This window comes from Talaromyces stipitatus, genomic scaffold (assembly GCF_000003125.1).
Source record: "Talaromyces stipitatus ATCC 10500 scf_1105507295515 genomic scaffold, whole genome shotgun sequence".
NCBI lineage: Eukaryota > Fungi > Ascomycota > Eurotiomycetes > Eurotiales > Trichocomaceae > Talaromyces > Talaromyces stipitatus.
The window spans coordinates 2030153-2052554 of NW_002990118.1; the positions used below are offsets into that span (position 1 = coordinate 2030153).

At 45.3% G+C, this 22402-nt stretch overlaps 5 protein-coding genes and 2 non-coding genes across 9 annotated transcripts, besides 6 other annotated features; 2 read left to right on the plus strand and 5 right to left on the minus strand.

Moving 5' to 3' along the window:
• Positions 1-330: 330 nt before the first annotated feature.
• Positions 331-401: a sequence feature (GA-rich).
• Positions 402-419: 18 nt separating this feature from the next.
• Positions 420-440: a microsatellite.
• A 4612-nt stretch (positions 441-5052) lies between these two features.
• Positions 5053-5073: a microsatellite.
• A 999-nt stretch (positions 5074-6072) lies between these two features.
• Positions 6073-7218, minus strand: TSTA_047900 (rRNA processing protein Ipi1, putative; the record flags this gene model as incomplete). The annotated part of the gene is made up of 3 exons (XM_002485252.1): positions 6073-6986; positions 7044-7092; positions 7171-7218. 3 exons carry the CDS (start codon positions 7216-7218, stop codon positions 6073-6075), a joined length of 1011 nt encoding a protein of 336 aa, XP_002485297.1.
• Positions 7219-7807: 589 nt separating this feature from the next.
• Positions 7808-8755, minus strand: TSTA_047910 (uncharacterized protein). Its single transcript, XM_002485253.1, has 2 exons — positions 8700-8755; positions 7808-8631 (listed from the first exon to the last, which is right to left on the minus strand). Exons 1-2 carry the CDS (start codon positions 8709-8711, stop codon positions 7882-7884), a joined length of 762 nt encoding a protein of 253 aa, XP_002485298.1. The 5' UTR covers positions 8712-8755; the 3' UTR covers positions 7808-7881.
• Positions 8232-8271: a microsatellite.
• A 229-nt stretch (positions 8756-8984) lies between the features above and the next one.
• TSTA_047920 (uncharacterized protein) lies at positions 8985-12266 on the minus strand. The gene is made up of 2 exons (XM_002485254.1): positions 10404-12266; positions 8985-10382 (listed from the first exon to the last, which is right to left on the minus strand). The coding sequence occupies exons 1-2, from the start codon at positions 12179-12181 to the stop codon at positions 9113-9115; spliced, it is 3048 nt and encodes a 1015-aa protein (XP_002485299.1). The 5' UTR covers positions 12182-12266; the 3' UTR covers positions 8985-9112.
• A 248-nt stretch (positions 12267-12514) lies between these two features.
• Positions 12515-12586, plus strand: TSTA_047930. The gene has a single exon. It is a non-coding gene; the product is annotated as a tRNA-Gln (tRNA).
• A 318-nt stretch (positions 12587-12904) lies between these two features.
• On the plus strand, positions 12905-12999 carry TSTA_047940. Its single transcript has one exon. It is a non-coding gene; the product is annotated as a tRNA-Gln (tRNA).
• A 250-nt stretch (positions 13000-13249) lies between these two features.
• On the minus strand, positions 13250-14604 carry TSTA_047950 (dienelactone hydrolase family protein). Of its 3 annotated transcripts, none has more exons than XM_002485256.1 (5): positions 14549-14604; positions 14207-14482; positions 14073-14143; positions 13973-14020; positions 13250-13915 (listed from the first exon to the last, which is right to left on the minus strand). In XM_002485256.1, the coding sequence occupies exons 2-5, from the start codon at positions 14419-14421 to the stop codon at positions 13305-13307; spliced, it is 945 nt and encodes a 314-aa protein (XP_002485301.1). In that variant the 5' UTR covers positions 14422-14482; positions 14549-14604; the 3' UTR covers positions 13250-13304. The 3 variants fall into 3 exon arrangements, with proteins under 3 accessions (XP_002485301.1, XP_002485300.1, XP_002485302.1); XM_002485255.1 differs by having other exon boundaries at positions 14207-14485; positions 14549-14594; XM_002485257.1 differs by having other exon boundaries at positions 14207-14594.
• Positions 14605-15149: 545 nt separating this feature from the next.
• TSTA_047960 (C2H2 finger domain protein, putative) lies at positions 15150-16989 on the minus strand (the record flags this gene model as incomplete). The annotated part of the gene is made up of 2 exons (XM_002485258.1): positions 15150-15744; positions 15799-16989. The coding sequence occupies 2 exons, from the start codon at positions 16987-16989 to the stop codon at positions 15613-15615; spliced, it is 1323 nt and encodes a 440-aa protein (XP_002485303.1). The 3' UTR covers positions 15150-15612.
• A 1007-nt stretch (positions 16990-17996) lies between these two features.
• Positions 17997-18041: a sequence feature (GA-rich).
• A 595-nt stretch (positions 18042-18636) lies between these two features.
• Positions 18637-18675: a sequence feature (A-rich).
• The last annotated feature ends 3727 nt before the right edge of the window (positions 18676-22402 follow it).

A 22402-nucleotide genomic window follows, 5' to 3' on the forward strand; every position in this document is an offset into this window, starting at 1 on the left:
TCTGAACCGGTTCAAGTTGATGTCGAATTGATAGAAACCCAGCCGGATATCTCTCCTTGGTCCTCTCTCTCCTTCGCAGCGAAATTGACGCTAGCCTGGAGCCCCAGTCTGTAAATTATGTACTCGAATAGTAGCAGCAGATCGGTTCGTTTTCTATTATCCGAGGAGAAAAATGAAAATCAAAATCCGATAAATGATGGCGCTAATCTTAATCCAGAGCGATTATTGATGGTCTTCTTTTCCGAAATCTTCCATTAATTTTCCTTCAGGCGCAAAATAAAAAGGAACAACAAAGAATTTATTTTAAAATATGTTTGTTCAGGGTAGAATAAAAGAAGAAGAGGAATAGTGGAGAGTAAAGAGAAGAGAAAAAGGAAGGAGAAGATGAAACAGATGAGGAAAGCACAGATACCTCGAGTAGAAGAAGAAGAAGAAGAAGACAATGGTGAAGGAGTGTGTCTTGTGAAGAAAATAAAAAATGCCAGGGCAAAATAGATAGGCCATGTGGTTTCCTTTTTTTAATTCAGGATTAATTTCCTTTTTTCTTCTCGCGATAGGTAGAGGTCCGCTATGTATGTACCTCCGTAGTAGCAGTGTAAGGGCAGATTATGGTTAGATTGGAGATGACTTGACTGGCCTAGCTAAACGTTTAGTCAGGCCAGTGCTTGTCACAGTTTAGATAAAGTTGGCTCTTTCTACTTGATACTTCAATGTGGTGCTAACTACATAATTAGGGTACATTAAGTTAGACCGGCTACTTTGACGAGGCTGACAACATGTTGGATTCAATCTAAAGCATGCACGTCGCAAAGTAGAAATTCTGAAGAAGGCGTCGAGAAAAGCAGAAAAAGAAAAGAGACAAGGAAAAAGAAAAGTGGAAGCTAATCGTGGGGTGAAACACTGGGCTTCGACTGTTTTCAGTGTGTTCCAGATGGAGCGTCGAGCTAATTCTTCCCCTATTTTACTCCCAACTAAACCTCATAGGAGAGATGGATTTCGGTTTCAAAGAGTATGGGGATTGATTGGTTCCTTTGGCATCATCAAATAAGCTTCAGGGGCTGAAAAGACCAATCAGATGCCATGAGTATCATCTGCTGTCTCCGTTTCTGGGAGAGTGAATCACCTCTTGGATAGGGTTAGCGTATGTTACAGACTCCGGAGAATGCGTTGTAGCATCTGTCCTTGCTCGGTAGTAGACAGTGGGTCAATTTAGTTACTAAGATAAGTCGAGTTGGGCTCTTTCAATGACGGCATTGTGTAGATGATGGTAGAATACACACGTACGTACTATGAATAGTCAAGATTTATCAGCCTTTGACAATGGCAGTTACTCTCGGAGCTTAAGGAGATTATATTTCGGATTCGTTAAAGAGTTAAGAATAGCTTACAGAAACTTTGCCTGAGACCTGAATAGACCTGTAGCTAGGTCGTAGAGCAGGTGTCCAACGAGTGACTCGTGCCCAACTGCCTGCAAGGCTTATTAAGTGTAGCCACCCACGTCGTGTTGCCATTTGGTGATTATGCTCCGGTGCCATATAAGTCTTGTCATCCTTTATTAAGGTTTTATACTTGATCGTGATTCGTGAGCCTACAGTTGAGACTTTGAGATTGAAAGAAAAGAATCCGGAAAAGGCAGCCTTTCCAGCCGCACAGATCTTGTTGACCAAAGAACGGTACCCAATTGTTTTACAGGTGTAAGCATTACGAGAACTCGCTTGTTCGACTACGTGCGTAGTACAAATTCTCCAGAAAATTCCAGAAATTCGAGAATCTCCAAGGATTGGAAAAAAAAAAAAAAATAATCTCGCATTTAATTTCCTAACCTCGCCGCGAACACGCAACCGAAGGACGTTAAAACCGCTGGTGCACCGGGAGTACCACATATGGAGTAAAAATCTACCCCGGTTCACAGCCACGCCCATACCTCACTATCTACTTGATCCAGTTAGACTGCGTCGATTTATCTCATGGCGCCCTGCAAGTCAAATTATATACCTCATCCATCATTGAGTTGCCCAATCCGTAGTTCTCCGGCGTGATCACACACTACATGTGAGGTGACATGGCTATTGGGAGTGTCTAATGGTCACTGCGAAGTTGAAGAGAGGAAAAGGGGGATAAGCGTCAGGAAGAATAGCCGGAGCATGATTACCGACTCGAGAAAAGACGCCGGTATCCATGCTCGGAGCATTTACAGGCCATCCAATGATTCCATGATTCGAGAAGATCTAAATCCTCCTCGAAGCTCAAGTCGAAAGAAGAGGAATCTCATATGAGGTGCATCCCGCTAGTCCTAATCGGGACGAAAGCCCTAAATCGTTACCCACGAGCCAGACTAGCCCGATGGAGTTAGAGTGGAAGGTGCCAAGATAGAAGCGTGTTTCAGAAATTTGGCCGCTTCAGCCAATCAGAACGCAGCAGTTTTCTATTGTCAAGCCCTCCTATTGTTCTGTGTCATGGCTATTGATGCGGATGCTTTGGAACGGAGTCACTGTCAATTGAATTGTTAACCTATATTCCAGCCAATGCAGCATACTCAAAGACTGAAGTAGAATAACCGGCTATCAGATGGCGAAAGCCACTACCACCAGTTCACCCGGCAGGAATCTCGTCTCGTTGGTTGTACTCCGTACTGACGGCTACAAATCAGCTGTTTCATGGTCGAACTATCCCTTTTACGGCAGCTGGGAACCAAGGCCCTTAGGGCATGGATTGGCTGCTCGATAAGAGCATCTTCACGTTATCTGATCAGTCCGATGTGGTTTTACCCTTGAACAAACTGCCGAGAACGATTGCTTCCAACGGCCGGAGGAGGGGGGGGGTTCTGTGGACTCGTGGAGTGATCATTGATCGAATCAAATAACCGCTCAATCCCGAAATCATACCGTATGAAGTAATATCACTCCTCATCGCCTATAGTTTACCAGTAGTATTGGATTATCAATGCTTACCACAGCACTCCATCTGGAGTAGATTGATATCTCGATCTGTAGAAGGAAGGACCAGGAGACCATATATCACGTGTACACTCACGAAACTGCCGATCAAACTCTTAGTCCACTCTCCACTATCTGCCTCCAGACTAGCGCGCGAAAGAAAAAGAAATTTCAAACATGCCTGTGGACATGGTGAAGCAGGCTAACTGGGCTGACACGATGTGGAGCAGGCCTTGATCCTTAATTAAACCTTGTCGACACAGACTGTATACTTAATACTTTTCATACGGTGACTCCGGAGACGAAGAACATTCGCAAATGGAATGTACGGAACCGGAGTATCATTTTCGGTCTCTTGACTTACGAACCTCGTGCTTGGTGATGGGTCATCTGCAAGGACTGGTGGTATCCGCCAATCTTGTATCCAGGGCTTCTCCATAGAACAAAATCTTCCTACTTCTGGAAAGTCACGCATGCGCTGCAGGGATCCAGATTTCAAATTGAAGGGTAGTCCATCATCGTGGCAGTGCAAAGGAAACCTTACGGGCATGTAGCTTCCAGGGTTGGATGGGTGGGACACATAGATGATATATGTTTCTCTGTTGGTTCGTCCCATGGTACCCTCACCTAGCTACGCTAGACGCATGCTGGACAGTAAGCTACCTAATTAAATACCTATTGTCATCGTAGACGGCGGGCGTGAGGCGGTCGTCGCTCTTTCATATTGCCCCTTTCCGATCTAAAGACACGGACAGGGATCTCTCAAAACGCGATTTCAATTGGGCGTTAGATACTTCGTATGTACATAGTACGTTGGCCGATGATGACAGAGTGTTGTAACTAGGCGAGCAATAGAACCACGTATGTATTTTGTATCCGAGAACAACCCTGAAGATCCCAAGCTGTCCACTGTGATACCCACGGTTAGAACTATGGAGTGCGTACGTAACTACCTCCATCGTAGTGCAGTGACCACAGTCAATCACCAAAGAACAACGGGGCATTCAGGGCACGTTGGAATACTCAATAACATACAGTATCCGTAAGCGGAACGACTCCGAGCCCAAATTTCCCTACACAGTGGTTATCATACTTAACTGGTCCACATATTAATATAATAATAGATACCTGTTATATCCTTAACCGTCCAATTGCGTTGAAAGGCACACAAATCTACATACTACGTACATATGCGTTCAATAATGAGGCTCCGGTCCGTTCATACGCGCCTTCTCATTCCATGCTGGCTTGAAGCCCTGAAAGGGCTGAAACTCGTGTTACGGCGTGCTGTTGCATACATACTGCGCTTACGGAGGACGCCGTCAATCCCACCTATTTTGAGAGGTAAATGTCAGATTCTCATCAACTTATCTTCTTTTACTATTGATGACATTCCAAGGTTGAGGGTGCTAGGTAGGGATATCGGAAAAACTGCTACCGTAACCAGAGAGTATACTTCGACTACCCAGACGTGATGTAAGACACATAACTAATCCTACCGAATCGCTGATTCATTGCTCTCAAATTTAGAATTACATATTTAAGTTTAACCAAGAGATATTTGTTAAAAAATGATTTAGCCATACCTAGTCTAAACCAGCTATAATTTCATTGCTAACTTATAACTTAGTTACATGTGTAGTTACCTTAGTGGTGTCTATGCCCTAACCCTCGGCAGTTGATTTAGAAGTCGAGGCTCCTTGTGGCGAGTCACAAGAGTGGTAACCTATGCCAAGTCAGCTAGTTAGCAGGATTAGGGCTATGTTCGCTCGTAACCGAGCCGGAAACTCTAGCATCGGAAATGTTGTCCAGAAAGTATACTGTACGGAGTATCGCTCACCGAGAGAACGAAAAAAAAATATTGAGTTCGACGCACAGCACGTATCAGTGTCTATGCTGTTTACGTACGCGCATGGTTCGGACTAATCTTAGCATGATATACATATATACTCTGGTTTAGGCCAGACTGAAGCATTTGTAAGCGAAGGCGCGATGCAGATAGATGTATGAAGTAGATCCGTATCATGGAATATCGCCTAGTTATGATACTTCCTTTGAACTTTAATGTCCACGTACACAGTGCATTGTGAAACAAATATCTCGTCTCTTGTTGCATAATGCAATGCAATGCAATGCATGGCCATCTCATCCGGTTATGGCCATTAAGCTGCCAACTATGTACGTACAAGACTTCTACAATTAGCATTGTACATGCTATACAAGTCGCACAAAAAACGGTATGCATGATACGTACATCAAACAGTCTTATGCAAGAAGGAACGGCGAATAGCTTGCATCTTTAAGGTAGCCCTACCTAACTAGTAGCCATACGAGTTTGTTGACCGCTATATTCGTGTAGAAATGATTGGCTGGCTTTATCTTTCTTGGGTACTTAAAATCTCGAGTACTTACATGGATATACATAGCGACGTAGAAGAGGGTTCTTTCGTTGACATCACAAATGATGCTCCTCGGTATTTCAGGAAGTGCGAAATCCTGTCTGAAATTCCAAAGTTATATCTAACGGTAGATAGTTCCTACATGAAAAAAGATGGAAGAGTCCCTATTGATAAACATGATAGACTCAACCCTCCCTGCCGAAAAGTAACTCCATGAACCTGAAGATTGCGCGAAAGTGTGATATGTCAATCAAATTCGGTGGGATAACTCAGATAGGGATGCATTAATGCTCGGTAGAGGGATGTTGGTGCCTAATACGTATAAAATACCCCAATAGTTCATCGTAACTCATAACAGGACCCTGAATGCCGCGTTGATATCCGTCAGTCAATGACTATGTCTCATAGATCGATTTGGCGACAGGCAGACCGGTCGATCTAGCCGCATAGTCAATTATAGCCTGACATGGTCACCAATGCAACGAATGCGCTTGGATCAATGTGTTATAGCTGGGCTGATCTATATGTAGATCGCGCTTTGAAAGGTCGTATGAGCACGACTGGAGATCACCGATCCAGTGCAGTCGAGGTATTGCTGACCTGGCGGTCAATTGAATGTTTAGATATGGTCAAGTGTGGGTGCCATTCTTAACAGACTTGCTGATCCTGTCTCTTTCGAAAATGGGTCGTGTCAATATGCTGATCTCGGCGTCGAAATACATGCATATCCGCACGGATCACCTCTCAGATCGAGTCTCTCGAAGCACTTTGAACACCGCCGCCGAAGCCCGTCCAACTTCACCCCCTTCCTTGCGAGCATTCTCCACTCCACGCTCAATAGCTTTGCGAAACATATCGCCAAAGACTCGTAGTCTATCTTCTCGACTCTCGTACATTTCGCCCTCTGCATCACGCGGCTGACCGAAAAGGTTCAGATAAGCGTACGGCGCAGAACGATCCGGAATCATGTTCTGGCGAACAGTGAGATCGACTGGGAAGAATTCCACTCCCGTGTCATGATCTGCAGGGAGATGTTCATTTCCTATGATCGCTTCCCCGTCGTCACTACTGATTCCAGCGCGCAGAAACTCAGCAAGAGCATGAAGCGCTTTGACCATAGGCCGACCTTCGCTCCCCGCTTTCCCAAACGAACTCCGATTAGAAGACCACTTCGCCGACTCCTCGGTATGCCATCCGAGAAGAGACAAGAAACAATTCAACGTCTTGATCCACCCTCCAGGACAAGATACAACTTCCCCTCCCGCAGTCTCCACCAGCCAACCCAAAACTTCAACGGCTGATGAACGAATATCGGCAGCTAAATGTGTCATACCCGCTCGTATATAGGGTAATAATTGAGCAGCATGGGCCTCTATATCACCTGTTGGGAGGGTTTTGAGGAATTTCAAGAGTTGTGCTCGTACGCTGTTGCTGGCGTCTAGCAGTAAGGGAACTAATTTTGGTATCATTACACTCACGGGCTGCGGTAATGGTGAATCCACAGGGCGAGATGATACCGATGTTGTGAGATGCGCAAGGGATTCTTTGCGCTGTATGTCGGATTTGGATGATAGAAGGGATAGATGATGTGAAAACTGAGCGGATGATGTTGGTGCACTTGTAGAAAGTGATTGTTGGTTCAAGACGATTGCTGCGTTTTGTTAACAAGAAGCTCAATTAAGCATTCAACATTCGTAGATATACATACCTTTCGACCTGAAACTGGTATCCGTAAAATTTGCAGGTTTGGCCTTCGCCTTGCCAACTTTCAGCTTTGGTTTCTAGAGGATCACATATCAATGGAGCACATAAGTAAATAATTGACAAAAACCAACCTGGAAATCTTTCTGCTTCTCCTTCTTCCTCTTCTGACTTGAGCCCATCTTGACTTGTTGGAGTGGAACAAGGCGGTTTTATCTATTATCAGATTTTATGTTTGTCGAATAGAAACCGGGTCTCAAATAATCCCCGAAGACTAGAATTGTCTCGGCAAGCTTAAAAATTATCAGATTGTATTAATTTAGAAGTCGTCGTTGTTGTATTTGCTTCTCAACTTTTTTTCGATGCCGAGAACAAATTTCTTATCAGCACGTGACTATCTATCCAAATATTTTCATGCCCGAATAATCAGGCAGAAAAATATTTATCTGCCGCTTCCTGGATCGTGATTCTAATTGATTCACTATTGCTTATGGTTCTCTTTTGCAAACTATGATTCTGCGTTATTCAAGTTTGTATATGCTCGTGAAGCTGCATATCCTCCGTCGTTGGACATTAGTCCGCGACTGGCAGCCGGTGCAGCACTAGGGCTAGTAACTGAGATTACTCAATGACTGTATCGAGATCTTGAATTCGACGCATTTAGATCTATATCGCAGCTCTAGGTCTCATCTGTACAACAATCATTAAATTCCCTCGAAGTGGTATCATCGCATTAATAATAACCAAGCACAAAACTTCACCATCCCATGTACAAAAATTAAGAAATCACCAATTCAATAAATAGACTCGTCCTATTTGGAATAGAAGCAAACCCCAACTTTTTTTCATCTTGAAGTCCCACCACCAGAAGCTGCACCAGCCCCAGAGGCGTCATGTACCACACACAACAAATACTTCCGATCAGGAACAACAACAATCTCATTCTTCTTCGTGCGCAACCTCAAAAGCTTAATCTCGTCGTCTTCCTCGCGCTCATGCGTCCTATCGGTATCGTCTGGTGTACGGATACCGTTTTCTATTGTGCCATTGGTAATAACCCCCCTCGACCGCGATGAGTCAAGATCATTTCCTGTCGTTGATCCAGAACCTGATAATGACAACGCTAACCCGGAAGCACTAGTCATAAAAGCGAATATGTGTGCAGCCAGTGTCTCCGCTGGACTTGGTTTATATGGTTGTTGTTGTTGTTGTTGTTGTTGTTGTTGTTGTTGTTGCGGGTTATTGTTCTGAATTGAAGTTGTTGAAGTCTGACCTCCTGACGCAGTAGAGTCCTGAAGCGACGACGAAGAAGGCGGGAGCGTGGGCGAGGCAAGATCTGTAGTCGACGAACTCGTTCCAGTCCTGGTTGGCGATGAACTCTCTATGTTGTTACTACTGCCGTTGCTGTTGTTGTCCGTATTGCTCGTCGTCGTGTTGTTACTCGTCCTAAGTGATGAGGGCGATGTTGCGGCTAAGAGACCGGTACTCTGAATAATTGAGCCGTCCTTACGAGATAATATTAGAGTCGATTGAACTCCCGGTCGGGATGTGAGATGTGATAGTAGCGCTGAGACGTGTTGAGGGACTTGGGGATTCTATTAAACATCGAGACGGTCAGTATCTCCAGTAGTTATCGGTTTCGGAGTCGAGATGCTCAACTCACCGGTTGAGCCATTCTTCAGTCAGCAATTAGTGCGCTGCTCACTATCAGTGCGGTAGATATAGGAGAGTCACATGAAATAATTTTGTTCACCTGTTGACCAAGGTCAAGTTCTATAATCTGACTATTGTCAATGCCGAGTTGTTTATTTGTCGAGAGCAAACAATGCAAACCGTTCATATACACAGGCGGTGAGATTACTGAGCGGGGCTATATAGGGTTAGGGTTATAAAGACTTACAGTATTTCAGGTGATTGATCTTGCAATTGATCTTAAGATTGAAGCCCTGCAAATACAACTCTTTATTTATTAGATACTATTACAATTAATTAAGGTCATTTCATCGTAAAAACTATAGGTAGCTTCCAACAAGGATATCTCAGATCATAAACCACCATCACGCAGGAACATTGAGTTTAAACTCGAATCACAACCCCAACCCCAATCGCCCTCGCCTCTCTTATGCAACATGCCAGACAAGTCCTCCCAACCCTTCCAATGAGTGCATGCACACCCACAGCCGCACACCAAGAACGCGCAAACACCTCCTTATCGTGTGTCGAAGAGCGCGCATCCAGGATCCATATTGGTTCCATTTCTTTTTCGTCCAACGTGGCAGATTTTTCATCTTTTTTATTAGTATTATTTTGTGCCGGTTTCGTATCGTGATTCATAAGGTAGCGAACATTACTGCGTGAGGGAGATGATTCTTTAGATGCCGGAAAACTGATGATAGGCGGGACTGTATCCGAATGCAGATCCCTGAGAGGCACGTATTTGTATTTGTATGAATTGTGTAACGGATGGCCTGGTAGATGTGGATGTCCATGTAGCGATTGCATGTCATGTTCATGTATCTCCTCGCTGTCGCCGTGCAGCATATGATGCGTGACCGATCCGCGCGGTGTTCGACACGTATACGACGAGATGAACGCGACGTTATACTTTAGCTGGAAAGTGATCGTAGATGGCTCAGGCGTGGTTGCTACCTGAAATGAGATCGAAGTTCGGCCTGCAGTGAACACATCTTTGATAGCTTCTGCTGTACAACATTCCACCGGCAAGCTCTGTCGAACGAGTATGAGTTTATCCATTTTCACATCAAACCCCGAAATCAAATCGTTATCTCCTTCGTCAATCGGAATGGTGAATGTATCACTAGCCACCCGCCCTTTGCCCAGTGGATTGGATTCACTCGCTATTTTCATCCCCTGCCGAATCCGCATATTCTTCTGAAGAGGCTCCTGGATCCCCTCCACGGAGATCCAGGTATTCTTGAGTTTGGCTTGCTCAACGTCCGGAGTCGTGCTCACTCTAACCCATCCCATGCATATTTTTGAGCCGGGTAGAGCAGCTAATACTCTACCAACGATGCATTTCGTGCTCCACCATGTCCATTCATCGCCATAGCTTAATCCGCCGTATAGATTGGCTACTGTTCCTACTGCCTGGAGTGCCGTAGGATCGTTCTCAAGGATTGTAGACATTAGGAATTGGTGGATGCTTTCGCCCGGCATTATGAGGCCTGAGAGCCATGAGCGAGTAAGCCATCCTCCGGTATTTGTGTTGTGATTCTCGGCCGTGCTTTCCGATTTATTAAGGACCACGTATCGATGCGATGGACTTCTGCAATAAGCCTCCTTCTTCGGAAACGTCCTTGACGCTATAGCGCTTTTGACTGGTAAGCTGTACACTGAGCTCACTGACTCAGAGGTAAGAGCATGTACTGTTTCTCCGTTAGTATGTGAAAAGCTTGATCTGATTCTTGCTTCGAGTGTCTCGTGACCGGGCCAGCCAATCTTTTCCGCAAACATGGCGAGACCCTTGAGTTGACTCTCTGGACGGCGTGGAAGAACGACGACGCTGTCCCAGATAGATTCGCAAGAAGACTGTTCATGGGATGTATTCTCTAGTCCTATTCGTGTGGAATTGGTACGTCGTAGGGGTAAGTGCTGAGATATACTACCGAATTTCGACCGCAAGCCACCAAGTGGTTTCGTCTCTGGAGGTGGGGATGATGTCCCACTCTTTTGTGGTGGCTGCGCAGACGAACTAGCCGAAGCCGGTACGATATTCGAAGGCAGATATTTAAAAGTCAGATTATCAGACGCCCGCTGAAAGAAGAGAATATCCCAGTTGACCTTGCCATGTCGTAAACTGTCGAGTTCACGCATATCCTGCGCTGTGACGGTTATAGTTCTTGAGTGTTGCAAAACAGCCAGTTGGACAATAGCATCGAGACGCATGAGAAGTTCTCCGGCTAGAAGAAGCTGTATCAACAGCCACTTTCTTTCGAGACCCTGATTCAAACACAAAGGAGGTGCTTTCCCCTTTTTATTTTCTTCAGGTCTTGTGTTCGCATCCTTCAAACAGTCCATACAATCTCCATCTGCGTGCGGAGGCTTCTCCCAAAGTAATTGTCCTACACGTAACCGCCATTCCGGAAGACTCATATCAATCCAAGCACCCTTGACAGCGAGAACTCGGGTAAGCACTTCAATCTGAGCTTTGAGCTCGTCATGTTCGTGATGCGTCCAGCCATGAGGGGGCGGAAATAAGAATTTCGTAAAAAGCCCCTTGTGTAACATCTCCGGCGATTCCTTGTCTAGGATTGTGATTATCTTCTTCCTTCCCGACGATTCGTCCACGGGTGGTTGCTTGATCGCATTAAGTCGAAAATTAGCAAGATACTCCAGCCTCTCCACAATATCCCTAACATTCGCATCGCGCACACCAAGCCGTTTCCAAGCCGGCGGTCCCTCACATAACAGTTTATGTCGATCCAATACGACCGCTTGGTGATTACACAACGAATAAGGATCCTTCAAATGACTCAACGTATCAAACGCTTCTGTCAAGGGCATACTCGACAAAAGATGCGGATTTATAGTGTCGCTGCCCTTGGTTGGAACAGCGGGTTTGTATCGCACCGCATCGGCAGTTGCTAGTTCGAGGAAATGGCGAAATCCGACTGCGCCGGGTTCCTTGCCGTTTATGGAGAGCATGTTGGGGACTTCGAAGATGCCGAGATCGTAGGTGGATCGTTTGACGCCTTCTTCGTATTCCCATCCCTTTTGTCTTTTTGATGCGTCCGAATGCACAGTCGTCGGCACCGGGAGATGGGCATGTAGCGTCGACAAGGTAAAGGATTCATGACGCAGTTGCTCTCTATCCCACAAATCTTGAATCGGTAAACTCGTATCCCAGGGGAACAATACATGAGGATACCAGTGATTATGTCTCCCTTTCTCGAGAATGAAATGCGGCGCTCCAGAAAACAGATATTTCACATCATCTTTGGTCAAGACTCTTGTTACTTTTGCTGTTGTCGTGATTGTAGCGGCTGTCGTCGTGGTTGTATCGATATTTTGTAATGCATGCTCAAGGACATTTGGTATATTGGCTGGTTGTTTCGGTTCCACGTCGCAGGAGCGAGTGCGCTCGAGAGGATGTATTTCTGGGGTTTTTAAAGTGTTGTGATCCATTTCGAGATGTATCGCTGCTTTGGCAGCTTGGCACTCAGTAAATCAACCCCGCGATCGATTAAGATTAAGCATGTACATTGTTCGCATCCAGTGCTAGAACAAAATATAAAAAGCAGACCGTGAAAAACCTTGGATTATAAAGAAATATCCGGATTAGACTCGGCTGATAGATTGAGGATGAGCTGACCGCAAATGGACGCTTAGTCACGTCATGATCTTCGGCAATCGGCATTGCGTATCGCGGCTTTAAAGCCGAAACAGATTAGCATACCGACAGACGATTTTAAGTGTTATATTATTCGTATAACTTCACCACCGTTTCCAACCTTGGCCGGTTCCATGGTCTAGTGGTGATGATGTTCGACTTTGACTCGGAAGACAGGGGTTCGATTCCCCTTGGGACCTTTGTTTTTTTTCTCTCCTTAAGGAGAGCCCTGTACGAAGTACTCCGTATTATTTTGCCCTCTTTATATAAGCTTTCATATGGGTGAAAATTGCTGCTCAGAATGGATGAATGCTCTTGATTGGTTGGTTATGATACACTAGCATTTAAGATTCTTATTGACTCATTGAGTCAGTGGCAAGAGTATCTTCACCAATCATAATCAATCTGATCTAGCGCTCAAAAAGACCTCGTCTGATTGAGGTGAGAAATTGTTTATTTTATAATCGGGATAGGAAGTCCTTATGGATTGAATTTATCGCCTCAGTAACAACAAGACAGGCTTCTTAGTCTAATGGTTATGACATCGGATTCTGATTAGGTCTTCTGTGACCAGAATGTTCCGGGGGTCAGGGTTCGATTCCCTGAGAGGCCTTTATTTTTTCCCGGCTATTGGCCTAGGTCTATTTTTGTGTATATTTTTTTTATATCAATCTATACACATTTTTCCTTCCGAGGACAGTGCACTTAGAGGCGGAAGACAATTTAAAGCACCCAAAGAAGAAGTATCGGTTGTGACCACACTTAAGCGAGAGTCGCCCTTCTTTTCACTTTATATATAGACCGCGCCGCCCGTAGCACGGCGCAGAACAACCACTTGTTGAATCTTCACTTTTCTAGACTTTGAGCTATGTACGTAGTACTAATTTGAATTAAGAAAGACTAGATATAGCTACCTTATTACAAATGCTGATGGAAAAAATCCAATACAGCATGATATCCTCTTTCATACTCCTTCTTAACCTCGGGATCCTCCAAATCAGCCCTGGCAGCCATCCATCCATGAATCTGTGTAGAATAAGTATCAACATGATTCGCAACCTTCAAATTCTCTTTATATCCCTTAACGGCAGCGGGATCCTCATCCTTTGACGCCAACAATGCAACGGGGACAGTCACATTCTTCGCATCTTCGGGATCCAACATGGCTGGATGAGCCTGTGCGCCGGCTTTGAATGCGCTGTCCTTGGCCAGAGCGAGATTGGCGACTTTACCACCCCAGCAAAATCCTAGAATACCCCAAGAGGTGTATCCGTTACCGCCGGCGGCTTCTTTGTTCGCATCAGCTAGGATACCGGGGAATTTGGCTAGATGTTTTGGGGGAGGGGCCTTGGTTTGGAAGAAATGTCCTAGTTTTTTCTTGTGTTCGTCGGTTTGAGGAGGGTACCAGGAGATATTGGCTGGTTCGCCTTCGAAGAGATCGGGCATGTAGACGCGGTATTTCTTGTCCTTGTCAGCTGTGGCGAGGATGTCGGCGCCTTGGAGGGTTTGGGGGAAGAAGCCGAAGATGTCTATATTACTTAGTCTGAGCTAGGGTATGAAACAAGGTATGAAGCAGAGGTACTTACCGTATACAATCAAAATGGCACGAGTAGCATCGGCGGGACCGGTGACATCTGTACATCAATTAGTACCTTCAAACCGAACAGACAGAAAAACAAAACATACAAGTCTTCAATCCACCAATGGTCTTGTATTCACCCTTGGCCTCATATCCCTTTGAAATAACGGGCGGAATACTGTCATCACTATTAGCCAAGACCCAGCACCATCCCAACCCGGGGAGACCAGTTGACACTTACGAGCAACAAGCTTTACTAACACCAGCCATGGTGACAGAGGAGCAATGAATATGTCTCTTAAAGATTGAACTTGTAGATGTCGTAGGAGTGGTAGCAGAAAAAGAAGGATTCTTCAACTGATACTGCTGGTAGATAGCCAAACTAGGTTTCTGTAGAATACGATCGAAAGTTGTCTTGCTTGCGGTCCTTGAGCTGGGATTTATGAACAATCGCATTGAGGGGATGTAAGTGGGGTCTTTTTCCCGTGTCAGTCTTGCAGTGAGTCGGGTAACGATCCTGCTACCGTCGGTAAAAGGTCAGCGTTGAGGACGGTAGGTGTGTAGGTGTCAAATGAATGTATACCTGCTTAGTGCTCGAGAGAAATCAGCAATTGAATGATTAAGTACTTAAACTGGGGCATAGAGCTGTATAAGGTACCAATTGAGTCGAAAGTCAACCCCGCCTGAAAATGTTCACGATGAGGTCATGTCACTTGGTGCTGTTTATATGCGTCTCCAGCCAATCAGGGTCCGCAATTGCAATTGTATCACTGTTCATCTCAAGCTCGACTTCTCCATAGAAGAATATTCCATGGTTTAGTTCATAGAGTCAATGTCTAAAATTCATCGCATCTAATAAAAAATCTATGCTTGAAGCAATAATATTGTATTGTATCCATGTCTTACCACGTAATACGCATACATCTCCATCAACTTAAGTAGAAGTCCGTCTCATGTCGATCGTTACCCACCCCAGCAATGAAAGGCCCAGTTCCAAACGAAGGCAAGGTCACAGGATCTATCGTGCCCTATGTTTCTCTTTCGAGTTTCCTAGTTGAGCAATTTTCTCTCTGTATCAGTTTAGGCATCAGTTTGGACTATGTCGATGGTTATGGTTCCTGGGCTTGTCAGCATTAACTACTCAACTACATACTGTCAAACTGTAGCTACTCCTTGAGACAAATGGATGAATGAGAAGTATGTATGTATATGTGCAAATATGTATAATCATAGACACAAAAAAACATCAAACCGTCTGAGGGGCTATTTCTCCTTGCCACTGCAAAAGCCAAACCATTCAATCATATTCGGATACGATTAGAAAAGAGAAACAAATAAGGCAGGATATAGAATGATTTGGTAACAAGAATCGAAGAATGAAGGGGGGAAAAAAGCGTACTGTTCTGCCGATATTGGAGACGTGAGAAGAGACGGAAAAAAAAGAAACATGATCGTAAACATAAATACATGATAATGATGAGATAACAATGAAAAATGCGCCCAAGAAAAAAAAAAATCTCAAACAACCCTCCTGACACCTTGCTCAGAATGACAAACATTTAGACGACGATGAAGGAATTTTGCAGAGAAAAGTAGAAACAAACAGAAAAGTTGGAAAAGTTTACATGTATGGGTGTAACAGCTCGTTCAGATACTGTTGGAAACGGGGCTCGCTTTATCACTTTGTGACTCGACTTTGGTCAGGGTATCGTCATCCTTGGTACCGGAATTAGAGCTCGTATCCGTGTTTTTCCCGCATCCCTTGACAAGGAGATGTCGCTAGAAAATGTATTAGTATATGCTGGTTAAAAAGAAGTACGAAGTAGGAAATACCTTTAAAGCATCCTTGCGTGAAAAACTCTTTTCGCAATGATTACAGGGAAACGGTTTCACGGACAAGTGAATACGCTTATGTCTCTTGAGATCGTGATTTCGGTTGAACGATTGCGGACACTGATCACACTTAAAAGGACGATCATTTGGCGGTGCAGACTGGCCATGGCCTTGATGATGCGAAGGATGACTGCCGTACATATGCTGCATACTCGCTAGATGACCGCTGGTGAACCCCGGTATCATACCAGTAGCCATATTACCCACAAGCGACATCTGTCCATGAGGATTATGTACGTTCGTCATGATCGGTCCTGACATCGCAGGTAACGAATATGATGGCCAAGGTGGCCGACTGTAACCCAAATGAGGAGGTTGCATAGGCGGAGACTGACTAGGCCCAGACTGTAATCGAGGTGCGTATCCACTCTGTCCCACTGGCGACGCTCCATACGAAGGAGGATATTGACCGGCGCCGACTGAAGATGAAGGACCGAATAACGGGCTCACAAGTGGCCGTGAATACATATCAACCGTAGCCGTCTGATAATGCGATGAAGCCCCTGAAGTCGTGGGAAGGTGAGCCATAGCTTGCTGCTGTGGATGTTGGCCATGGGATATAACGGAAGTGGCAGAGGCAGGTGATGAAGTGGGTATAGACTGTTGCTGGAAAGGGGGTAGATGATGGTTTAGTTCATACTGCGACGCCATGCCATCGCTCGTCGTAGGCGGCAGACTGCCGCTATTTCGACCAAGCGATGCTGACGTGGGGGAGAGCACACTCCGTGGTGGCGGAAAGATACTAGTGGAACTGGGGCCCCAGGAAGCCTGGGACGGAGAACCGTAAGTATACGAGCTCTGATTTTGCCACGATGGCGGATATGAGGGGACCTCCTGAGATGCAGAAATTGTAGTAGAAATGCTCGGGCCGGGGGGTAGCGAATTATTCGCGCCTTCACCAGAATGATTTGACGGCGGAGTGAGGAGACTGCTTACGTTCGACACGGGGTTGCCGGCCGAAGGTGACGGAAATTTGGTGGAAGAATTGACAAGGCCAAAGTTCGCTGGCGGTGGTAGCTCGAATACAGGTAGATTCGAAGCTGCTGGCCGACGCGCCGTGAGCGGCTGCGACGCAGGATCCATATCAAGCGTGGGACCCATGCCGGGGGGAGGAACTGCAAGAGCCGCCATATTAGTTGGGTGTTGATGATTGTAGCCTTGCGCGGAACGAAGATATTCAGCGTCGAGATTGGGCGGTGTTGAGAGCGTTGCCGCTGAAGGAACGGTACCTGCAAGGTTTACAACCGGGGTGACCGTATTCGAACCCAAGGACCAGAGTCGGCCACTGAAGTCGCCTGATGGATCCAGTAGGACTGATTTCTCAGGGATGGAAAGTCCCTAACCGATGAAGCTGTACAACGAAAGGACCGCCGATGGTATCTTCCAGTAGGGAAGTTTTCAATACCAGTTTCCCGGGGTGAACCGACCAAATATTTAAACAGGAGGAGCGGCGAGTTGGAGTAGATTTAATGAGGACCGTGGGTCCAGGCGGGAGTTTATCCAAAATAACGTACACCAGATTGCATGGTAAAGTCAAGTCTGGGAAGTACCCGAAAATGCTGAAGTTATGCTGAACTTTAAGAATATCTCCTTTTTTCCCACCTCTTTTCCTTGCGAGCGCCCAATGTAGTGAATCGCGTAAACCAACAATCTCAGTCGGGATTAGTATGCGGGTTGGGAAGCAGAAGCGCTGACCCGGTGCTAGCGATGGGCGGCAGTCAGTCGTCGTCGCATCACCAGTAGTATGTCTTCATGAAAGTTGCTCTGTAATACTGATAGCTGATCTAGTCCCTTCGCAGCGCCGATGGATTCGACTCGTTTGCGCGGGAGGATAGAAATGGGTTGGTTTCCTTTCCCTCACGCTAGCCGACCGAGTACGCGACAATCAATTCAATTCACCCACGTCCAAGACTCTCTTCCCCCTTCAAATGTCTGTGCACCGAGGCTCCTCTGATCGCAAAGACACGCACAAAATACGAGGGTGAGACGATACGAGGCCAGACAATTAGGCAAGAGAGGATTGTCAGAGACCGCGATAGAGAGAGAACAGGCGATGGAGCAAGAAGAGAGTGATAGGAGACTCGACACTAAACTAGCGGACGAAGAGACGACAGCGAGTAAGAGAAGAGAATAAGAAGAGGAAAAGAAGAGAGAGAGGGAGAGAGAAAGAGATGGAGAAGGAGGTATCCGGCGAGGTGGGTGTGTGGCTCCACGATCGTGCAGGCCCAAGTGGAATTAGTCGGTCGGCTGTGGCTCTTCGTTCTGTCGGGTCTGGACCAGTGTCGCCCAGCGCGGGGAATCCCGTGCTCGGGCTATTGCCACAGTCTTATTTTTATTTCTAGTATGGACTCAGTTGATATTGTAAGATGTAGCGATATACACAATAAACAAAGATTCGTTCAGCTTGTATCGAGTTTTCACTATCTGAGCAAGCGAGATGAGACATGAGAGGCAATAAAATTGAGAAGAAAATATCAATAATACAGCCAATACGTGCAATACAAGCAATACGACTAGTTCGGCCGAAATACGGTACGGCGCGTATTAACTGTTTGGTACCGAATGGACCCAACAGTCAAGCAATCACCGTAGCGCTGATACAGCAATCCAATATTTAATGCATTATGGAATGCTGGAAGAAGGAAAAGACAAAATAAGAAAATAGCAGGAAAAAGGGGGGCATCGAGATAATGTAATTAATAGTACGGTGCAGCAGCTGTACCTGGTTAGTCGATACGAACAACAAACATACTTATCATGCATGCAAAAGAAAGGGACAAAAAAGGGAAAAGAAAAAAAAAAAAAAAACAAAAAGAATGGCCACGGGTCCAGCCAGCGGTCCGTGTACGGCGGTATGGGTTTGGTACGTATCTTACCACTGTCCGGAGTACGGCGAGGTATGAATTCGCCGAGAGACTTGGATCACGACAAGTTCATCAGTTCGCTTCTATCGTCTGACCAATAGTTAACCAGCTATGATGCGATGAGACAATACCATCAGTTGTTATCAAGCTGAGTAATAGTGCTGATTCACCCAAATCTCAATAGGTGGACTGGTTAATAGGTAATTCATGGAAATACGACTAGCGCGGGATGGGGTTGGCAGGATAAGTAGCATCTCGGTACGTAGTCAGAGTCTGCTGTTGGATGCATTTCAGTGTGTGTCAGTTAGTTGAACTCCTACATGAATTATGGATCAGGATCAGCGACAACGTGGTTGACAGGGCTGGCGGTCCCTCCGTCGCGCGGGCGCCGCTCAGCCATCACTTCCCGATTGGGCTTTCGTCTGATCGAGCGATCTGTACCTTGTTCTATGTGGATGCAAGATGAATATAAAGAGGAGAATACGTACTGCGAATTGAATAGCATAAACACAGAATCTAGGAACCGATCCAATCCATACCAGGCATATCCAATATGTATGTACCAATTACAGATCGGACCTGAAGGAATGCTAAAAAGCTGGCATTCAATGTGGCTAACATACACAATTAGCAGTCTTGCTGGACCCATACAGTAGGCGAGTAAGAAGGGAAAAAAAGAAAAGACGAACAAAACGATAGGCGCGAAGTACCGAGTAGTGCTGATGTATCTGTGCAAGCTTGACGGTTTGTGGAGAAAAACCAAGAAGTGAAACCTGACGATCACAGCGGTGCGGCGCAGCGAAGATCAACATAGTTGATCCATTCGATGTAGGGGTAATTGATTAAGCTCATTTGATCTAGAACGTTTGCTATTTTTGCTATCTTCAATATTGACAGGATGCTATTCAGATAGACAAAGAGCCCTCTGCAATATCGGGTAGATTCAGAGAATTAAACAAAGAACGAGTACAACATACCATACCATACGTTACTTCAGTACGGAACCATAATAGCGTTGTTATATACAGCCGTACAAATAAATAGACAATCTGAACACATCGCGTGGCGTCGGTACTTTGCCCTGTCGACTCCCTTGCCTCCAGGGAATATGCCCTCCGCCCTAACCCTACAATGCCGCGTACATGCAGCGTACATACTACATGCAGGGATAAGTTCTCTTTCTGGTCCTGTGAATGTTGTTGAGGAGGGCTATCTCTCAACATAAGATAAATTGTCAAAATCGTGGTTTTATCGATACATAAAAAAAAACGAAAATCAACCTCGGAAAGACAAAAATCCAAAGGCGAATCCCGAGGAATTACCGAGCCATTCACCCAGAAATACGTATCGTATGTTTCGAATGACGATAACGAGGTAGGAATCTGTAACGTACTGACTGTAGATTCACCTACACTGTAAAGACTCTGAAAGAAATAAAAATATGAATAGACTCCACTTTCGAAAAATAAATCACATGGTTCGATTCGATCCCACTTTACAGGTCATGTTCCGTACGCGAATTGTAGCGGATGTATTCAGCCTGGGGATAACTAAGCGAATATAAGCAGGCCTGACAGCATCATTCCACTAAGGCCAAGCATATTAGATTCAATTAAATCGAATAATAAACATGTGTTTTATTTACCATCGCATTGATAATTGTCTTCCCGTACACTGCTCGCAGAGAAGATTGTTTGTAGACCGTATGTAATTGTATTGCAGTATGTGTATTAAACTAGCACCAAACAAGCATAGAGCCTCATCTAGACTCGGCAGCGAAAGCCCGATTGAGTGGTGAGGAATGGGACGAGAACACGCTAATATCGGCCCCACTCATTGTATTCAACCATTCTCAATAGACGGCACTACATACAGAGAGTATTGTTCTCTTTATGGTTGCTTGTATTGATTACAGAATCCGAATCATGACTGCACAGGATGACTCTCTTGAATGAGGAGTCATCTCATGATTGAATAGGATATACACATTTGATTACCGTTACATCTCGATTCTAGTCCCACTTGCACTGTACACTAAGCATTTAGGCATCGAATCTATCGATTTGACCAGGGCCCGAGTCTAGGCCGAACAGCGTTAGACTGCAGGTAACCTGGCAAGCTCTGCGAGTGGTCAGTTGACCACGTATCTCACCAATCTAACTGTGGATGGTTAGTCAGATATGTACGCTGCTAAAGTCGGTACAAGCCAAGACCCTGACTATACTGGAAATAATCTAGAGTAAAATACACGCACTGTATGTTTCTGACTCGGGTCTTCGTGACTCTGAATAGTTTACCCGCCTCTCCAAAAAGGTGGCATACATATTAATAGTATTGAGTGCTATGACATGTGGATTACTTTCTGCAGTCTGAAGTCTGAACCCCTTGAAAGTTCCGATATTCCTTCGATCACTCCGTTCTCCGCGATGTCTGTACCAGATAAACAATCATCCATTGGCCAATCATTTTATCGATATATCGATAAAAGTGGGGATTGGGCGCGTTACCGTTCTATTCTGATTCTTTCATCTGTCCCTTTGCTGACTGCATCTCAACTCTGGTTGCGTTTAGCCTCAATTGCAGATGCTCCTGCATAGCAGAATGTCACATGATTGCACCCAAGAACGCGCCTGTACTTATGTATTTACAGCAGTGTAAGTGTAAGAGATGGAGACCCACCGTATGCAAGACAAACAGAGTATTTTCCGATATTCAAAGACCAAATACCGAGGACGGAGCAACTACATGCTCCGTATTCGCAGGACGCTTTCAGAATAGCAAACCAGTTCGCATTATCCTAGATATAAAAGTGATGGCTATGAAACTAGCAGCCAAACTATCGAATGTAAAAGATCCTTAGCTTGATAACGTTATTCCTACAGTAGCATTTCTCCTTTCAGAATGGTAATGTTCCTCGCTTCGCCTCTTAAGAGGACGAACTTTAACCGTCCATTAACGGCTGAGTTTCATTCGAAATAGGACCGGAGTATTCCGTACCTGGTATATAACACTATGAGTATGGAACCCTGCCACTCACATGGCCACTGGCTGAAAATCTCTTGCATAGGCTTTTTGATAGTTGATGAAAAAGAAAGTGGCACGTTCCTTCTCAGGGTTACGTTTGGAATATGGTGGTCCCGGCAGGAACCACTCCCCACTCGTTAATCTTCTCGAAAGGCTGTTTTCAGAGTTAGAATTCATGCTACGTATTGGTTTTGTTTTCTCCGGTAAACAAGTTCAAAAACCATCGAAAAAGAGTACTTTTTTCCGGTCCAATCGGATAGCTGGCTCGTTCTATTTCGTTGTCGACTCCTGGCCGTGGGGTCAAGCGTGTAAGAAATAAGAAATCTTATGGCGAAGAGAAAAGGGGAAAAAAAAAAAAACAGAGAATGTGGCTCATTGCTAGTTATCTGTCAGGTTGTAACTTGTATCTTCATGCGATGGGGCAAGGGTCATGTGAGTCCCCCTGTTTGTATCAGTCGATGCTCGCGTTTGACCATCTCAGATATCAGCCGTCTCGGTCGCCTACCGAGATGTTCAAAGTGTGTTACCCTGGTACGTGCGACTATTCTGCGTCGTTCAAGCCATATAGAACATACGATCGTACTCTGATTCCGAATTTGTCTAGATAATTCGTCCTACCCTGAAGATTGCCAGATTAGGTGTGCCACTTGTGTGTG